General features: G+C 35.3%; 1 protein-coding gene across 1 annotated transcript in view; it reads right to left on the reverse strand.

The window, feature by feature from the left end:
• Rnf180 (ring finger protein 180) overlaps positions 1-20,853 on the reverse strand; it is a 161,682-nt gene that overhangs the window by 136,202 nt on the left and 4,627 nt on the right. The window contains exons 3-4 of the mRNA XM_023709027.1: positions 5,295-5,390; positions 2,559-3,512 (exon numbers count right to left, since the gene is read on the reverse strand). Coding sequence (XP_023564795.1) covers positions 2,559-3,512; positions 5,295-5,390 — 1,050 coding nt within the window. The remainder of the gene's footprint in view (positions 1-2,558; positions 3,513-5,294; positions 5,391-20,853) is intronic.

A 20,853-nucleotide genomic window follows, 5' to 3' on the forward strand; every position in this document is an offset into this window, starting at 1 on the left:
AAAAAAAAAAAAAAAAAAAAAAGGTCCAGCATGGAAATGGTATCAAAACTGACAGACCAAGGGAACAGAATAAAATGTCAACAGATATATAACATATGTTCATCCTCCTTAGTCCTCAGGCATATGGAAAGCAAAACCACAGTGAGATATAATCTTATTTATTTATTTATTTATTTGGTATCGGGGATTGATCTCATGACTTTGTGCTTGCCAGGCAGCTACTTATACCACCGAGCTATATCCTCGGCCCCCTTACAATCTCATTTTTGTTACAAAACCTACACAAAAGGATAATAAATTTTAGCAAGAAATTGTAGAAGATGGAACCCTTACATACTTGGTGGGAATATGAGTTAGTTCAGCCATTATGGAACACAGTGTGGAAGATTGCAAAAATAAACAAACAAATGAACAAACTACCATCCTCAATCCCATTAGTCTAAAGGAAATAAAATCAGTATGTTAAAGAGACAGGTGCACTCCCAAGTTTATCCCAGCACTGTTCACAACACCCAAGAAATGGAAACAGCTATGATATGCAATACAGAATACTGCTCAGCCATAGAAAGGATGGATGAAACTAGAAATCATTCCATTGAAGACAGTCAAATACAAAAAGACAAACAGCATGTGATCTCAGTTATATGTGGAATCTACAAATACTGATCTCAGATTCTGAAAATAAAACAGTTGTCACCAAAGACCAGAGAACAGAGAATTAGCAAGGTAGACTTTGAAAATTATTATTGTTGTTGTTAGATGGTAGCACTCTGGGAGGCTGAGGTAGAAAGAGCCCAAGCTGCAGTACTGCATGACAAACATAGTGAGTTAGCTAGATTTTGCCTCAGAAAACAAAAAGTGTTGGGGAGGTGGCTAGTACAAAGTTTTTATTTTCATAATGTCATATTATTTAAATAATGAACTCATACAATCAATTCATGGACCTTTTAAATTTCTATGTCTTTTTAATGTTTTATTATTTATTATTTTTTCATTTATTTATTTTGCTAATATAACACTGGACATTTGTTTGCCTATGGCTTCTATGCAACCAATCAAATTGATCAGGATTCTGCCATGTCACTCCCTATACTGAACTGTCACAGGCCTAAGTCTCATTAATTCTGATCAACTTGCTAGGCAGATTGCTTAAATCATACATGTGAGAATGAGTAAAAATCACTTCATCTACACAGAAAAAAAAAAAAGGAAAAAATCCTTTAACTTTGCCCTTATTTTTTTCTAACCTGCTGAGAAATAATAATATACATGAGGTTTTCAGAAGTACTCAATCAAAGAATAACATAATTTTCAAGTGGCAAAGATGTTATCTGCATATATTAACAGTATAGATTAAGTATAATTTTCATATTTTTAAATTTCTGTATTTTAGAGTTCTCTAGTATTTTTAAAATATTTCTTCTCAATACTCAACATAGCTTAGTTTTATATAGGTATAACACAAATTCTGAAATGTTGATATTTCACAGCTTCAGTAAGATATACTATTAAGTATATTATAATGATGCTAAAATACTCATTTTTTACATTTTATAAAATATTAGTCAATATTACAGTATACTATCACTTGTAAATAAACCAAACTGAAGTGTTTGTATTAGCAACCAGTCAAAAATATAACAAAGACTATCTTTAATTCTATTATGGTTAATGGGACTGCACAACTAATTGCAGTATTTTTAGTTTACTGAGTTTACAACTAGCTTCATAAACCATAATCAGTGCACTTAATTATATTAAAAAATAAACTATTATATTTATTGAAGTTTTCCATCTTTTAGTTCTGGGAATTCTTAATATTAATATTCATTAATAAGAACTACAACCTAATCAAATAAAAAGGCAATTTGCTAAAAAAATGTTTACACAGAAATATATCAGTCCTTACATTTCCAAATTTCACAGTACCTCAATTCAAAGCCTTAAAGTGATTTAGACAGCACCTAACATTTAATGTTCAGTCTTTTCACACAAAATGCTCTGGAACATGTTATACTGCACACAAGTAGTTCAAATCATAAAGAGGTAAACTCTCCTACTAAATTACAGTAAAGTACACTACCCTTTAGATATTTCCTACAAGTGAGCACAGTTATTCCTATCTGGGTCATGTGAGCATGTAAGTAAATAAAGTTCTTTAGAAATATCCATTTAAAATAAATGTGATGAGAAGTGAATGAATGTAATACCTGATTGGATTTAGAGAGTTTTGCAACTTAATCTAATATAAACGCATTGCAAAACAATCATATAATAAATTTAAAACGTTTATGACAAAGAATGAGATTAATATTCTTCTAAAATATCAGAATTGTGCAAGACTGAGTAAAAGAGGCTTTTTATGTATGAAACACAGAAACAGGGTAATACATGTTAATTATAATAGGGCTACATGATTACTAAGTGTACTTACAGAAAAATGTCATTTCAACAATTAAAACCAAAGTTTTATAACACAGGTATTCAAACTTAGCTCTACTCTCTCAGCCACAATATTCATAAATATATAATTTTTAATAAACTTTTAAAAAAATTACCTGGTTCTGCAGCCATCTTTCATGCCTTTGTTGTTTCTTTCTTAGATTCCTCAACTTGCTTCTTTCTCTCTTATTTAGCCTCTGATTAATGTTGCCCAATGAAAATTTACTGGCTGAACGGAGGAATTCCAGAGGGGAGAGGTGCTCTTCTTGGTCTGAGGTCTCTAACATGCTCCTGCCAGCTGAAGGTAGGTCCATCAGCAAAGTCAGGTTGTTGCTATTTGTGTGGTCCGAGTACACTGAAGAAGCTTCTAGACCACACTGAAATTCTCTTCCTCTTTGTGTCTGGGTCTCATGGGGAGCCACAGAAAATCTTTGTAGCAGCAAATCAGTATCAAAACTAGATGGATTCTGAAAAGAACAGCTATTTTTACTAGACTGTAAAGGCAAGTCTGAAAGGTCAATAGGCTGTGTTTCATTTAGCCTGGTATAGGCAGTACTCTTACTATGTATTTCATATAAAGTGGGTAACAAAGTCAGCTTCTCATTGATGTTCAGATCCAAACTATGTGATTTTCTATGAAAAGCTCTTGCAGTGCATCTGCCAGACATTAGTTGGGGAACAAAAAGCTGGTATTTTGAATCTGGTGCTTTGAAGAGCAATTTTTTGTTCTTCATCTGAAAATAAGTTGATCTCACCTCCAGGCAGAGTGCTTCTGTTAATCTTCCAAGGCCATTATTATTTTGGGCCATGTTTAAAAGCCTCTTTCTGGAGCCACCACCTGTCAGCAGAGTTTCTTTGTTACAACCTGGCTGAATTCTAGAATTGGACAAGTATTTCAGCGATGGTCTCATTAATCCATTTGCCTGTGTTGCTTGATAATCGGTCCAGCTCTTGGAGAGATATACAACTGCAAGCTGGCCACAGGAACATTTTGGAGTGCTGACAAAGTTAAAGCCCCCTAAATGGGCCCCGCAGAAAGGGCAGTTCAATTTTCCAAAAGTCCACTGTGCCTATAGGTAATAAAAGGAAAATAAGGACAATATTTCCATTGCAAAGTGACCAAACCAAATGTGAATTTAAAAAAAAGAAAAAGAAAAAACCGACCACATGAAAGTTTTCTATGCTACTGAAAAGTCTAACTTTCTGTTTTCAGATTATTAGAACAGCAAATAGAGATAAGCAGCTACAAAGTTCTAGTATGATAACACTGTAAATCACGCCCAACCAAACAACAGTCCTAAGAATTCCAAAAGAGAATCTTTTAACAATAGGCTAAATATGGCTATGCTGTGAACTAATGAAAAGAAAATTACTCTATGGACCTAGGCAGCAAATCAGTCTACAGAGCTTAATTTGCAAGTAAAATTTCACAGAAAAGTGTCTGTTTTGATACACTTCTTGCATACCAAGCACCAAAGGAGGGAACTTAACCCAATGAATAGAAAACTCTTTCTGGCTTTTTATGTTCAAGTGACAGATATTGACTGGTACATCAGATAGCTCATTTTCTACACTCACATAAAAATTAATAAATGAATTTCCTAAAATGATCGTTTGAACAACAGTAGAACATAATGTCCTAATATATTTTGTAAAGTTCAGGACACTAAAAGCAGCATACTGGCACCCTCCCAGGAAATCATTACAGTGTGATAATGGATGCAAAGAATATCTACCAAATGTTACTTTGGTTGACAACAACAAGAGCTACTTAGTGGTAAAATGTATTTATCTGAAAATATTTTCCAAAAATAATACTTATTCTTTTGTAAGATAGGTATTTTGCACTGTAAAAGTTATACCAGGTTATTAAAAAATATAGTTGGTGCTCTTATGCTATTTCATTACCATTTTAATTCTGTTAATTCCAGAAGTTAATTATCTATCATTTTTTACGTGTATGTGTGTATTAAAGATTAATACAAGATATTTCACTCAGTTAACAAATATTATTCCAGATGTTGAGGACATAGTAGTGACAAAAATGTAAAGATCTCTCATTTTTTGAAGCATATATTCTGGGTAACTAGGCAATCAACAAGATAAGTTATCTATGTGTCTGTGGGTAAAATATATATATTATAATTATACATTTACATGTCATATATATGTATATATTTATAAGTAATATATGTTGCCTATCATGTACATGAGTCTATAAATTGTAGACAAATATATAAAGCAGAGAAGAGAGAAAGACAATACAAAAAGGGATAATGGGGTGGGCTGAGTGAAGTTAAATAGTTCCTAAGTTAACCATATTGTCTCTGAAAGTAAAATACAGCTAAAAGGGGAGAAATCATGAGTATATCTGTGGGAATAACATTCAAAGGAGAAATTTTTTTAAATAATTAAAAAAATATATTTGGTACAGGACCTCACTACACAGCTCTGACTCATAGTGATCTTCCTGTTTCAGCATCCCCAGCACTGGGATTACAGGAATGTACCACCACGCCCAGTTTCAGTGGCTGGCATGGTGTGTGCAGGGTGCTGAGGCTGGCACAGCAAACAGTAAGGGGATTGAACCAGGATCCTAGCACTTGCCAGGCAGGCATTTAGACTGTCGAGCTATCTCTCCAGCCCTCTGGAAGGAGAAATTCTAAGTACAAAATTTGAGACAGTATCTGGACTGCCTCAATAATAGTGAGCAATCCCATAAGTATAATCAGGAGCAACACAACTGTTCACATATCATGAAACTACACATCTAAGAAAAACAGCTCTAAAAAGGGGACAAATATGCTGAATGTTGTAACATTATTAATTTTTCCCAGAGAATAAATATGTACCTTTTGTATTAGGCAGCTTATCCATTCTGGAAGGGCTTCTAGATTCACGTGCCACACATGACAATGATCTTGAGTGTCAACAGAAGCATGTCTATCCTGTTATATAAAAATGAATTTCAATAATCATACATTCAGATTTTAGTCCACAAATTTCATGTTAAGTAAAATTTAAAAATTCAATTTAATCTAAAAAGAAAATATACACCACTCACTTTATCTAGCTTCCATCATCAAAGACAACCCCAAAAAGAGCAAAATGCATTTCTTCAGGAAAGAGCTACTTGTGATTTAACACAAAATCAAATACTATCCATTTTATTTAACTCGTCAAATAATGTTTTAAAATTTAGCAATAACTTACTAAACAGACATTCTGGTGCCTTGTTGCCCTTGTCCATGAGATAAATAGTGCCATTTATAGTCACCTTCCCCAGCCTTCTGTCTCTGATGCTACTTGGATTTATCACTGATAAGGTAAGGAAGTTGCTATTTCTCTATCAGAATACTACTCAATAAACGTGGAGAATGAAGAAGAGGAATGGCAAGATTCAGACATAGTGCCACCCTGAAATAATGAAAAGCAGCAGAACAGGAAGATCTTTCTTAACATCGTCCTGCCCTTTTGTTAAGGTGGGTGGAAAACTTTGGAAGATTTTACACTCTCTGAAGTAGGTTAGGAAATCCTCAAATCTACCCTGCCATATCTAGAATAAATAACTATCTTGATCTATGAACAGCAAGGGTCAGAAAGAAGAATCTGAACAAATGGCCACACGGTTTTCTCTAATGTATTATTATTGTATCATGTTCTCTTTGTCTTAACACATTTTTCCATGATTTTATGCTTTTACATCCAGCATAACCTAAAAACATGGAAGCTTAACTATTTCCTCAGGTTTTCATTTCTTTATAAAAGCTACACCACATAACGTTTACATTACATACCTATGTTTTCTTTTGTTAATATGTCTTTTACTATAGAAGCTGTGGCCATGAACCTAGGATGCGTAGTTTCCCTCCCCTATAAGAACAACTGTAAGGCAGCTGAAAAAGCTCCAATGAAATTTTAGTACAGACCAACAAAAATCTGAAGAGTAAAGTCTTTGTCTTTGTGAAGTAGATTTGTAGAAACAAATGTAACATACAACTTAAACAAAATAACTTTCCAACATGCCAGAAAAACTCCAGGCTCACCATGATAAATATATATGTCATTCCTCTGTATGAGACTTAGGCCAGTGTATTTACCTCTGTGGAGGAAGGGAATGGCAAGTGCATGGAGATTTGAAGAGGGTATCACTGAACGGAGACAAAGTTAAGAAAAGAGGAAGAAAGAATAGAAAAAGTCTCTAGCTCTATCACCTATGCCATCCTGACAACAGTGCCAGGGAAAACATGCAACAGTTTATTTTTTTCTATATTCTTATGTAAGTATATAGGGGAAAACACCGCAACGATGAGAATGTATCACAAACTATCTCCCACCATATCACATAACCTACAGAAAATATATTTTTTTAAAAAAGGAATCAAGAGCTGATGAAGAAAATATAGATGAGGGGTTTTCAATGGACCAGAAATTATGAGGAACTTCTAATAGATTAATAGAGAAAAAAACAGTATATTGTATTTAAGTACATAAGAGAAGAGAAAATAACACAAAGACTGGTTCATGTCATGATGGTGAAAACTAGAAGAAAAAAGAGGCTTTGGGGAAAAGATTAGAGGATGAGTTGACATTTGTCTATATCCAGGTCATAGTCATACTTTGGTCAGAAAGAAACAGGGCAACATCATAAGGTGTCTGGAAGAGTCTCAAATAAGTGGGTAAGATTTGTAGAAAGTCCAGAGATGTACTGCTGAGGATCAGACTCTGCTCTTACTAAAAATGGCACTACACCCAAAAGAGAGAATAATATAAACTTGTTTTTAGTAAAAAGATAAAGTCTAACAAATACTATTTAAAAATGTGGGGAAACAAAAAAAAGCACCTGCCTGGCAAGCAAGCAAGCACAAGGTCCATGTTATGCCTAAGATGTTTGATATTCAGACAGATAGTCAGGTGAAGCTTAACAGCCTCGGTTGTATGGTAATAACAGTAAGCTTCTCTTCTGGAGGGTTAACAACCTAAGTTTGCAGACCAAAATTAGAGAAAAAGGAGGGCCGCAAGGAAAGCCAACATTTTGGCCCTAGCCTTCCAAGGTCAATTAAGACTCAAGACAGATGAGAATTTGTACTGTAACATCACGTTACTCAGTAGTATCCCAAATTTTCTGATCAAGGAGATTATCGGGCCAAAGAGGAAAGTGATCGATGATGCAGAGTGTGCCTAAGGAGAGTCACCTGGAGAGAAAACATTCTCTCAGGCTTTCACGGGGTGCACATTGGCCAAGCAATGGCTGTGACTCATCCACATGGCTGCACTGACAAAGGTTCCACAATCTGAGGTACAGGATCCCAGGATAAATCCTGAGGGCATTTCACTGACCTTGTCAGACCAAAAAGCTACAACTCTTGTTGCACAGGTCCTGCTTTACCTTGGTCTTAACCATCCAGTAGAAAAGTATGAAGACGAAATATAGGAAATAAAGCCATGCTGTTAAGTTGAGCTGTGGGGGACTCAGGTCAATAATTTCTGACATTACCAGTTAAACAGAAGACCCAATGCTATTATGGGCTACTGGACTCTTTTAGAAATATTTTGCTGAGTTTACACACCTATAATATTCAATAACGGAACTTAGAAAAAAGGGGGTATACCAATGAATGTCAATTTTGTATCTGTGTATTCAAAGTGGTTAGGATAGATATATAGTTGCATTCTCTTAATGAATAGAATGATTTGTTCTAATGGTGTTTGTAAATAGGATCACAAGTCCACATCTTGTACAGCAATTAACCACTAAGAAGAATATATGCAGTGTATTATTTGTTGAAACTGTACTTCCGATTTGATTTGAAACTGTCTCATTGCTATTTGTCTCTCAATAAAATTATGGAAAAAAATAAATAAAGGTTGGTTCAAACAAAAAAAAAAAGGAAAAAGAATGCTATATGTTACCTAGTGGTATGACTGCATGAGTATGCATATATTAGTCAAAACTCATTCAGGTGTATATTTATATATTTGTAAACTATATCCTAGTAACAATGGTCAAAAATAACAGATAAAAATATCCTTAAAGAATAGTGATCAAGAAACACTTACAAATCTTAAGATTTTATACTTCACCCTCCCCTTAATTGGCACAAGTTAATGCTCCCTACTTCATATACACTGTAATTCTCAAAAAGGTTATCTCCTTTTTATATGGGTATCTTGGAAAATCAGGGTGAAATATATAGATTAAAATACATAAAAACTTTAAAAAGTTCTTTTGACTTTTCCTTAATATTTGCAAATTTTAATGTGGGGGGGCATTCTGTCAAAAATGCATTTGAAGATGGACCTCTAAATAATTTATCAATTCTTAAACTGGGCAAAAGGGTGCATTCAGTGCAGAGGTAAGCATATGACAGACCAATAAATCTTTTGAAAAGTATATCCACTAATGGCTTGGAGTACATGATCTATAGGATTCAGCCTTAAGTAGCTAGTTGCTTTTAATTTGACAAAAAAATTAGGCAAAATTAGAATATTTAAAAAGTAACCTAGAATTAGACTAACAGAGTAAAAAGTATGAAGTAGTTAAAATGGGGCCAACAAATTCCAAGGGTGAATTTAAATAAAAGAGGTTTTATGTGCCAGGAGTGGTGGAAATTGTTTTACTCCTATTTTCTTACTTAGTTCACCAGTGCTATAGACAGGAAAATTGGGGCTTAATGGAGATAGTTATATTGCCCATGTTGACAGCTGATAGGTGACAGAAAAGCAAGCATATGTCTCATTTGCCAGAAAACAAATAGTCTGAAAATAAGCAAATACCCGTGAATCCTTTCTCTTATATCTACAATGTAATACAATTATTTATAAATGTTATTAGACTTGACCTCTACAGACAGATTCTGGCACTAAGCAAACATTGGCAATTATAGATCTTCCAATTTTATTCCAAGACATCTGTGGACTGCAATTCACAGAGTAGACAGAACAGCAGCACTCAGGTAACAGTCACTAAAGAAAATAATCCCGACCAAAATCACAAGCACTGTGAAAATCAATTTAGAACAATGTTTCGCAAAATCTGGTCCCGATTCCAGTATCAAAGGCAGGGAACTGAGTGAAAATTTACACCAGAGTAACTACCATCTTGAAAAAAACAAAACAAAACAACAACAAAAATAGCAAATACTTATGATTCGTCTACAGACTAAAGTGAAAAACTTTGAGACATCTTCAGAATTTTATTTTGTGTGCTTTTGTTGTCTGCCTTTTCCAACATTTTAAGCTTTGAAATTGATTAATATGCAGCAATATTTCAATCATTATTACTTTTTCTATGTAACTCATGTAAAAATTAGTATGACTTGGAAAAAGCACTAAGCTGCAAATCTTCTAATCTACTTTATCAAGAAGTCAGAAGCTGGGAGTGGAGTGGTGATGCATTCCTGGAATCCCAGCACTCAGGAGGCTGAAGCTGAATTGCTGCAAGTTCGAGGGCTATATTGTGAGCCCAAGACCAGCTCAAACTACACAGTGAGACCCTGTCTCAAACAAACAGGATCTGGGATATAGCCCAGCAGCACAGCACCTGCCTGGCCAGCACAAGAGCCTGAATTAGATCCTCATTACCAAACAAACAACCAAAAAAGTTTCAGAAATCTACAAAGGTAGACTGCACTGGCAAAAGACGGACAACTTTGCACTCATTTAGCTAAATTATATAAATGTACATTGCTTCAGATGTTAAATATTTTACATTAATATTTTTATGACTAAGATAACATTCTTCCAGGAATAAAAATCATTTTCCAAATATATCATTTCTTTCCAAATGAATTATTCTCTGTATCTGTAGACGTGGGTCCCACATCCTTTAATTTAACCAACCACTGATTAAAATACTAAAAAAATATTCCATCTGTACTAAATATGTAAAGGCTTGTTATATCATTTTATTTTTAAACACCCCAATGTTATAGTTTATGCATGTTGTCCCCTCAAAACCTTAGGTGCTCATAGGTGAGGACAGGGGTCTGGGGGAGCCGATGATATGGAAGAGGAGACATTCATCACTGGATTAGTTCACTGCTGAATTTCTAGCTCAGTGTAATGCTGGGTGGTAAAGCCTGGGGAAGAGAGGTGGGTCACTGGGGGTGTGGCTTGCACAGGTCTATCATCCTCCTTCCTCCATGTCCAGTCTTATCTCAGGCTCAGCGTGCCCCGGGGGTGGGACTGGCACACCAAATAGTACAATCTTTAGAGCCAGAAATTTTATTACACATCTTTTGTAAGTATATTTTAAGGCATGACACTGTTATTCTTCTCCAAGTTTACCAAAAAGAAAACTAAAACTAGGGCATACTTATTTTTAACCATAAGTAATGCAATAACTTATACAGGAAGAGGCAGATTTAGGGAAGAAGATCTCACAGCTGTTTCTGCTAAGACACTCAAATATGACTCTCTTGATTTGAAAATTATTGACATAAATTGAACATTTTTTCTCAAATACTTAAAAGTATACTTCCAATTTTTAAAAAGTAAACTCCAGTACAGCATAGGTAAGATATATATATAAAAGGTGAGCATTTTGTTTGCTTTTCTGAAAACTTAGATATGAAGCACAGGAAACGATGTCAGAACATAAAAATCTCCATTATGAATGGAGACTGTCAACTACTTCATTTGTACTTTACACATATAGTTTTTTTAAAGAGATACATATGTATGACATTTGTAATATTTATTTCAATATAATTTTACAAGTAAAATGGGACAATCATTAAAGTTTCAAAGTCACTTAATTCTTTAAAATTACATAAGTATATATGGAAAAACAAGGGTATTCTGTTGGCTTTGGTTGTTTTGTGATGCTAAGAATTAAATCCTGTGCCTTTTACACATTAAGGAAATACTCTACCACCTCTACCACTAAAACAAGTCTTAATGGACACAGTTTGAAGATGAATTATGAAAAAAAGAAGGAACTGATTTAGGAAATTTGAACCCTTTAACATAATGGCTATGTGGTTATCTTCATCGGAAAAATTAAACTAGAATTTACAAAAAAAGGTTTCATTCGAATTTTTAAAAGTTTTATTAGAGAGACGTTTCATATCTCAAATTAGCCACACTGAAGAAGCAGAAACAGTCCATTTTACCTGAGACTGTCAGTAAATGCTGATAAAACGTAAATGAAATACTTTGTTCAAGCAGCAGGGGGAGCTAATGTACCACTTTTATTTTTCATTAATAGGTCTTCAGTTGCAATGTACTGTAAGAATATCATTTAATTTTAAAATTATAAATTATACAAATTTCTATCATCATACGACCTTTAAGTTTTATTTAAGTGGAACATCTTAAAGTAAAGATTTGACAGTTTAAATTTTGAAAGATTTTTAACACTTAGCATTTCAAATGAAAATAGTATTTGCTCAACTAAGTTAAAGTGACTATATTAAATTACTATATTAAATTACCACACCTGTATATACCATAGAGAAAAAACAAAAATATGTTTAACAAAAATGTCATTTAGATTAATTAGCATTATTAACTAAATGTTTAAAGTGTTACAAAAGCAATAGAATCAAAATTCTACTAGACTGGTCTTTCTACTCATACTTTGAGGAGGTACTCAAAAGTGTGAAACTTACAGGTCAGAATGAACTAAAATAAATCCTCACCAAAAGCAGGCTGCTTGCTTCCACTGTTAACACCTTTCTAATTCATTCTATATGCTATTATCATAATGGTCTTTTAAAATTCAAAAGCTACATCACCTCCTTTCAGTGACTTTTCAGCTTTCAGGACAAAGATCAGTCTTTCATTTTATTTACAACACCATTTATCTCTGACCTGATTACCCATCTTTCTGGCCTTGTATCTTCCCAAATTCCTTGTTGATCTCTGAATTCCAGTTACAGCAATTTCTTTAGCTTCTGTGGATATACTCCAAGGGCTCTGAACACAGTATCATCTCTGGACTGCCCACACTTAGGTTTTAACACAGTCACTTCTTCAGAAAAGCCGTTCTCTTACCGATAGGTTGAGTACCTCGTCTACATCCTTTTTCCTATGGTTTTCCTTTTGCCACTTAAATAGATAATAACTGAATTGCTTATATGATTGGCCATTATTTATTCATGTTTACAGCTACAGCCAATAACCAGTTACATCATTGACCAATGTCTAATAGCTTTATGATTGGCTTATATTCTAAATATCGAAATTTTAATATCAGATAAAGTTAGTGTTAGCTTATTAATATCACATTAATCATAAGCATAACTGATCTATAATTGTGCTATAATTATTTAACAAAATATTGACCTTATAATATAAATCCTTAAAACTTCACAAAGACAAATCACTTCTTTTCTTTTCATTTGTTTCCCAGTGTCTACACCAGGACACATTGCTTTTAGTCCTCTCAGGCTGCCGTTTCATAGACTGAGGAGCCTAAATGTTAGAAATGTATTTTTTTTACTGTTCTACAGATTCAAAGTTCAAGATGAAGATGCCAGCAAATCTGGATTATGTTGAAGGATATATTTCTACCTTGCAGCCAGTTCTCCATTGGTCTTTCTTTTTCTTCATTTTTTATAAAGCCACAGTCCTATTGTATTAGGGCCTCATCCTTATGACTCATTTAGTTATCTCCTCAAGTCCCTGACCCTAGGGATAGTTACGTTATAGCCAATGTAAGCATTTGGGGGAAAAGCACACATACAGTATGTCATAATACTATGAGTAAATATAAGCTGACTCTAAAGAAATGGGAAGATAAAATGTTAAAGATATAATAAATGATAAAACATTAATGTCAATATTATAGACATGGCATGAAAGATATCATCAGAATAATATGTCCCAAGAAAAAATGAGCAAATTATCCAAAAAAGGCAAAGAACGTATATGATAAATAATCAATATAACACTCACAGATCCTATCCATACCAGGTACTGCACTGGCAATGGTGTTATAAAGACAAAACACTTCGCAACTTGGTGATAGAAAGAGAAGACTCATAACCCAATAATTAAAGTAATTTATGAGGTATTTCTAAATTCTCAAGTTTATGTAATCTACTTGAATTTGGTACCTACAACTATCACTCTAACTCTGACCAATGATCTCTTTGATAAAACTAATACATATTTATAATTCTCATTCAGATTTATTACATGTAGCTCTATAGTTTGCAAGCTATTTATAAATGTAAATGGCATCTTTCACACACTAGCATCTTCTAGAATACTGCAGTGTACAACTGCACACTGGGGACAGTGGCTGAACTGCAAGATTTCCCTACAACTTTCAACACTAATAACCAATCCTTTTTGCTGGAAAATGTCCATTGGTTGACTTCCGTAACACTGCGTCATAATTTTCAGTGTTTAATTTCATTGCTTTTATCCTTTGCAAATTTCTTTTGTTGTCTTCCTTATAAACGTTTTAGGGCCCTCTTTTGTACTCAATTCACACAGTGCATGGTGATCTCATCTCCTCTCAGTGTCACTCACTACTTACATGCTTCTGACTCCGAAATTTATACTTTTGGCTCAATCTTTATTCAAATTCTTCTGAATTCTATATACACAGAATGAGAAGCCTCTTTAAATATTTAAGTATTTATTGGCCACATAAATTTATATTCAAGCTACAACAAAGCTAAATTGAGGACAACATTCCCTATCATAGATTGCACAAATGGAGATAATTTCTGTTATTCTATTTAACGTTTTTTAGGAATTGTTATCATCTTGCTTTTTGTTCTTCCTCATATTTCACAAAGCTCATCCCTGAAGTGGGGGTAGAAGTACTATTTTCTCTCTGAGGACTTTATAGATTATCTCAAAATCTTACTCTGAATTCTCTGTCTTGTGTCTTATTGTGTGTCAGTAACTGGAGAACTGAAGCTCAGATGTCCCAGATTCCTTTACAGGAATTTCTATATATACTCTAGCTTCCACTAATCTGATAAACAGTTAATATTACAGAAATGGAAATGACTGTATATGTGCCATTTCATACAGCAAGAACATACATATATATGTATATATGTATATATATATATCTCACCTCTACATATAAACATACATGTGTGTGTGCATACACACACACACGCGCACACACACACACACACACACACACCCTCTTCTGGGAAATCTATCATCACTACTCTAAGTAGAATTTTGTATTTCTGTTACAATACTCATCAAATTGGGCTACACTCCATGGCTTATCTATTTTCAGATAAAGTTTAAATCTCCTAGAGGTAGAGGGTTTTTTTTTTTGTTGTTGGTTTGTGTGTGTGTGTGTGTGTGTGTGTGTGTGTGTGTTTTTCTCTATGCTACTGCTTATCTCAATACATCCTACTGCAGGGCTTGAACTGTTCTTGCTCAGTAAGTACTTAATGAATAAATAAACAAGATGGGGTTTTTTATGTATTTAGTACAGGGCCTACAGGGTCTCACTACCCAGACTGGACTTGTAGTGATCCTCCTGTTTTCAGCCTCTCAAGTGCTAGGATTATAGGAGTATACCACCATGCACACACCACATCCAGTCTCAACTATGGTCTCCATGCATGCTCAGGGCAGGGCCATCAAGGCATGTGGAGCCAGGGATCCACTAAATAAATGAACAGTAGGGACCAAAACCCAGGCACGCTGCATGAGTGAGACATTCTGCCATGCCTTCAGGACCCCTCCAGAGCCCCCCCTTCCACAAGCCCCCCAAGAGACAACTTCTGCCGCACATTCAGGACCCCCAGATCCAGCCCAAGCCCAGGCCTAGTGAGTGTGTGTGAGAGCTTTCAGCTCCCGTGCACCAGCCCTTGGGAACGCTTTGGACCAAAACCTAGACAGGCCACATGAGTGAGACCCTCGGCCCTGCCCTCAGGACCCCTCCACCGATCCGGAGCCCATCTCCCAAACCCACCAAGTGAGTGAGAAATTCTGCTGTGCTCTCGGAACCCCCTAGACCCAGCCCAAGACCGGGCCCAGCTCATGTATAGGAAAGCTTCTGTACTCCCCTGCATCCCCTGAGCCAGGGGCACAACAGAGAGGAATAACAGTTTCACTGTTGTGCCAGTGGGGCACAACAGGTTCACTTCCAAGGGCTGCAGCAGGAAGGATGTGAGCACAACAGCTAAACCCAAGCCAGACACAACTGGATAAATTGAAACTTAATAGAACTGCATCCAAATTTCAGTAAGTGCTAAGATAATAACCACACCAAAGCTCTACACCAAAGGTCAGAGGTCTGTGCTATATGAAATGACAAAGAGAAGGAGCAAAATGTAATCTCAGGCCTCCAGCCCAATCAGAACAAGTGCAGAAGACACTAGCTCAACTGAAATGTATGAATTAACAGCACTAGAAGCAAAGAAACAACAGCAGAAAGGTATAAAGGAACTCATATCAAAATTAATCTCTGAAACAAAAAAGAAATCTCTGAATTAATAGCATCTGAAGTAAAGAATCAAATGCAGAAACATATGTAGGAGGGGGCCAGGGAGATGGCTGGGGGACTGGGAGATGGCTCAGTGGAATAAGTGCTTCCCTGTCAAGCACAAAGGCCTGAGTTCAATCCCTGGTTCCCCCCCCCCACCCCAAAAAAGAAAGAAAGAAAGAAAGAAAGAAAGAAAGAAAGAAAGAAAGAAAGAAAGAAAGAAAGAAAAATACGGAGGAAACCATCTCTGTAGTAAAAGACACTGATTAAAAAAAAATAGAGGAGATTGCAAAAATGACAGATTCCTTGAATGAGCAATACAGAAAGAAATAGACCACATGAAGCAGAGTCAAAGAGACACAGAGGAACTTAAACTCTCAATCACAGCCTTGCAAAACTGTTTGAGTGAAAGTGAAGGCACAGTTTCACATCTTGAAGATGCTGGTACAACTGGCGAAAAGGTAAGAAGGGATCTCTTAGGAAAAAACTAGGATGCAGGAAAAAATAATTCATCACCTGCAAGACGATGCAAAGATGAGCAATGTGAGACTCATAGGCAGCAATGAGAAAAAAGGAGTCAATACAAATGATATAAAAAGAATATGGGCAGAAGTAATAGCAGAAAACTTCCCAAATATGGGGGAAAATCTGACATTCAGGTAACTGAAGCATACAGAACACCAAATAACTTCAAACCAAATGAAAACACACCGAGGCATATAATAGTCAGGATCCCAGAAATCCAGCACAAGAATAATACACGGAAAGCTGCTAGAGAAAAGAAGCAGCTCACATTCAAAGGAAAACCCATCAGAATTACAGCAGACTTCTCTTCACAAACCATGCAGGCAAGAAGAGCATGGAGCAGAGTACTTCAGGTTTTCTATGAAAACAAATTCCAGCCCAGACTACTATACCCTGCAAAACTCTCTTTCAAGTTTGAAGGAGAAGTGAAATACTTCCGTGACAAAGAACAACTAAAGAATTTCATGATGACAAAGCCAACTCTACATAGACTGTTGAAAGATTAGATTCTAGAGAGGGACCAAAATGATCAGAACTCCACAAATGAGAACAGAAGGAACCCTCTAAATAGGGCAAACAATTAAACACAGGAGAAAAAGGAGTAAACAACAGCAGGTAAATAACATGTCGATCATAAATCAATACATCTCAATTATAACCATCAATGTAAACGGACTCAATTCAACAATTAAAAGACATATACTGGCACAGTGGATTGGGAAACAAAATCCAACAATATGATATATACAAGAAACATACTTAACTCAAAAATAAATTCATAAGCTGAAAGTCAAAGGATGGAAAACAATAGTACATGCGCCAGCACCTCAGAAAAAAAGTGGGGTTAGCAATCCTATTCTCAGACAGTCTCAATTTCAAATCAAGAATGATCAAATGAAATAAAGAAGGCCACTACATACTTTTAGGGGAAAAATTCAAGAGGAAGAGGTAACACTCATAAATGTATATGCACCAAACTTGGCCGCACCTAACTATATAAGACAAATCTGAATGGACATGAAAAGTCTAATATCCAATACCACTATCTTAACAGGAGAACTTAACACCCCTTTATCCCAAAGAGACAGGTCAATTAGACAAAAAATTAGCAAAGAAGTAGCAGAACTGAACCAGAGCTTGGAACAAATGGACTTAGCGGACATATACAGAGTATTCCAACCAATGACAGCTCAATATACATTTTTTCAGCTGCACATGGGTCATTTTCTAAAACAGACTGCATATTGCTCCATAGTCATGCTTAAATATATTGCAAAACCCAGAAATTATCCCATGCATATTATCTTACCATAGTGCAATGAAACTGGAAATAAACAAGACAAGAAAACAGAAAAATTCCATAAATACATGGAAATTAAACAACACCCTACTCAGCAACCAATGGGTCACAGATGAAATCAAACAAGAAATTCAACAATATCTACAATTCAATGAAAATTCAACCACAACTTATCGGAATTTACGGGATGCAATGAAAGCAGTTCTCGGAGGGAAATTCATAGCTGTGAACTCACACATTAGGAAAACAGAACGAGAACAAATAAATACCCTAATGATGCACCTCCAATATCTAGAAAAGGAGAGCAAACCAAATTCAGAGCCCAAAGACAGGAAAAAATCATAAAGATGAGAGAAGAATTTAATTCAATTGAGACGAAGAAAAAAGTTCAAAGAACTAACGAATCGAAAAGCTGGTTCTGTGAAAGATTAAATAAAATTGATAAGCCCCTAGCTAACCTCATCAAAAAGAGAAAAGAAAAAGTTCAAATACAAGCAATAAGGAATGAAAAGAGTGTAACTACTATAGCACAGTGGAAATTCAGAAGACTGTCAATAGCCACTTTAAGAACCTTTACTCTCACAGAATAGAAGACATAGAAGAAATGGACAGATTCCTAGAAGGGTATAAATTCCCAAAACTGAATCAAGAAGACATAACATCTCTCAATAATCCAATAACACCCAGTGAAATACGAACTGCAATAAAAAGCCTACTGACAAAGAAAAGTCCAGGCCTTCATGGACTCATAGCTGAGTTCTACAAGAAATTCACAGAAGATACAATCCCAATACTCCTCAAACTCTTCAATGAAATTGAAAAGGAAGCAGTCCTCCCAAAAATCATTCCTCAAGGCAAGTATTATACTGATACAGAAACCAGGGAAACACACAACAAAAAAAAGAGAACCAGGCCTATCTCCCTCATGAACACAGAAGCAAAAATACTCAATAAAATCCTAGCAAATAGAATATAGCAAATCATCAAGAAAATTATACACCATGACCAGGTAGGATTCATCCCAGGGATGCAAGGATGGTTCAATATATACACCAATCTATAAATGTAATACACTAAATCAATAGAGTGAAATCTAAAAACCACATGATTATGTCAACTGATGCAGAAAAGGCCTTTGACAAAGTCCAAACTCATTCCTGTTCAAAGTCCTACAGAAAATTGGAATAGATGGCCTCTACTTCAATCTGATAAAAGCCATCTATGACAACCTAACAGCAAACTTAATTCTAAATGGAGAAAAACCTGAAATCTTTTACTCTCAGATCTGGTACAAGACAAGGACATCCTCTTTCACCACTCCTATTTAATATAGTTATGGAAATATTAGCAAGAGCCATTAGATAAGAGAGAGAAATAAAAGGAATAAGAATAGGTAAAGAAGTTAAATTATCATTATTTTCAGATACTTTCCTTGGAAGACCCAAAAAACTCCACCAAGAAGCTACTAGAATTGATACATAAATTCAGTAGCATAGCAAGATACAAAGTCAATACTCAAAAGCAAACAGGATTCCTGTACACAGTTAACAAACACACTGATAGGGAAATTAGAGAAACAATACCTTTTACAATAGCACCATGGAAAATGAAATACCTTGGAATTAATCTAACTAAAGAAGTGAAAGAAATTTTCAAGGAAAATTATAGTACTCTGAAAAAAGAGATTGTAGAGAGGATTTCAGAAAATGGAAAGATATTTCTTGCTTCTGGATAGGAAGAGCCAACATTGTGAAGATGGCTATACTCCCAAAACTGCTGTACAGATTTAATGCAATCCCTATCAAATTACCCATAACATACCTCCCAGACCTAGCGAAATTTTTCCTAAAACTTATGTGGAACCAGAAAAGACCTAGAATAGCAAAGGCAATCCTGGTCAACAAAGAAAAGGCAGGAGGCATTAAAATTCCTGACTTGAAATTATACTACAAAGCTACTGTGATAAAATCAGCATGATACTGTCAACAAAACAGACCTGAGGATCAGTGGATTAGATTAGAAGATGCAGAGGCCTCAACAAACACACTCAGCCACCTGATGTTTGACAAAGGGGCCAAACATACTCACTGGAAGAAAGATAGCCTCTTCAACAAATGGTGCTGGAAAAACTGGCTCTCTACACGCCAAAAACTAAAACTTAACACAGGTCTATTACCATGCACTAAGCTAAAGTCAAAATGGATTAAAGATATAAACATTAAAACTAAATCTCCTGGAAGAAAAAGTAGGAGGAACTCTTGAAGACATAGGGGTAGGCAAAGAGTTCATGAACAAAAATCAAATCACACAGGTAATACTTGAAAGAATTAACAACTGGGATCTCCTCTTGTTGAGAAGTTTTTGCACGTCAAAAGAAATTACCAACAAAGAGAAAGGACAACCCACAAACTTCGAAAAATCTTGACTAATAAGCACTCAGACAAAGGTCCGCTCTCTAGAATTTATAAAGAACTAAACATCATTAGGACCCCAAAATTTAAAGAACCAATCCAGAAGTGGGCATTTGAGATGAACACACACTTCTCAGAGGACAAAATTAAAGCAGCAAAGAAATATATGAAAAAATGCTCCCCATCACTAGCCATTCATGAAATGCAAATTAAAACAACACTGAGATATCATATCACCTCACAAAGAATGGCTATGATAAAGAAATCAACAAACAACGAATGTTGGAGAGGCTGTGGGGAAAAAGGAACCCTTCTCCAAAGCTGGTGTGAATGTAGACTAGTGCATCCATTATGGAAATCAGTATGGAGAATCCTTCAAAAACTTGCACTGGAAATCCCATTCAAACCAGCTATCCCCCTACTGAGAATTTTCCCCAAGGAACTGAAAACGTCATATCATAGTGATATATGTGTACCTATGTTTATAGCAGCACAATTTGTGATAGCCAAATCTGGGAAACAACCAAGATGCCCATCACCTGAAGAATGGATGAAAAAGTTGTGTTATTTTTATATAATGGAGTACTACTCAGCTATATAAAGAATGATAACCTTGAAGCCTTCATATGTAAGTGGATGCCGTTTGAAGATATACTCATAAGTGAAATAAACCAGACCTACATGTGTAAATATCATATAGTCTCCCTAGTATAAGAACTCAAAAGAGGAAATACAAATAGAAAGGTATAACACAATTA

This window comes from Octodon degus, unplaced genomic scaffold (assembly GCF_000260255.1).
Source record: "Octodon degus isolate 3935 unplaced genomic scaffold, OctDeg1.0 scaffold00001, whole genome shotgun sequence".
Taxonomy (NCBI): domain Eukaryota; kingdom Metazoa; phylum Chordata; class Mammalia; order Rodentia; family Octodontidae; genus Octodon; species Octodon degus.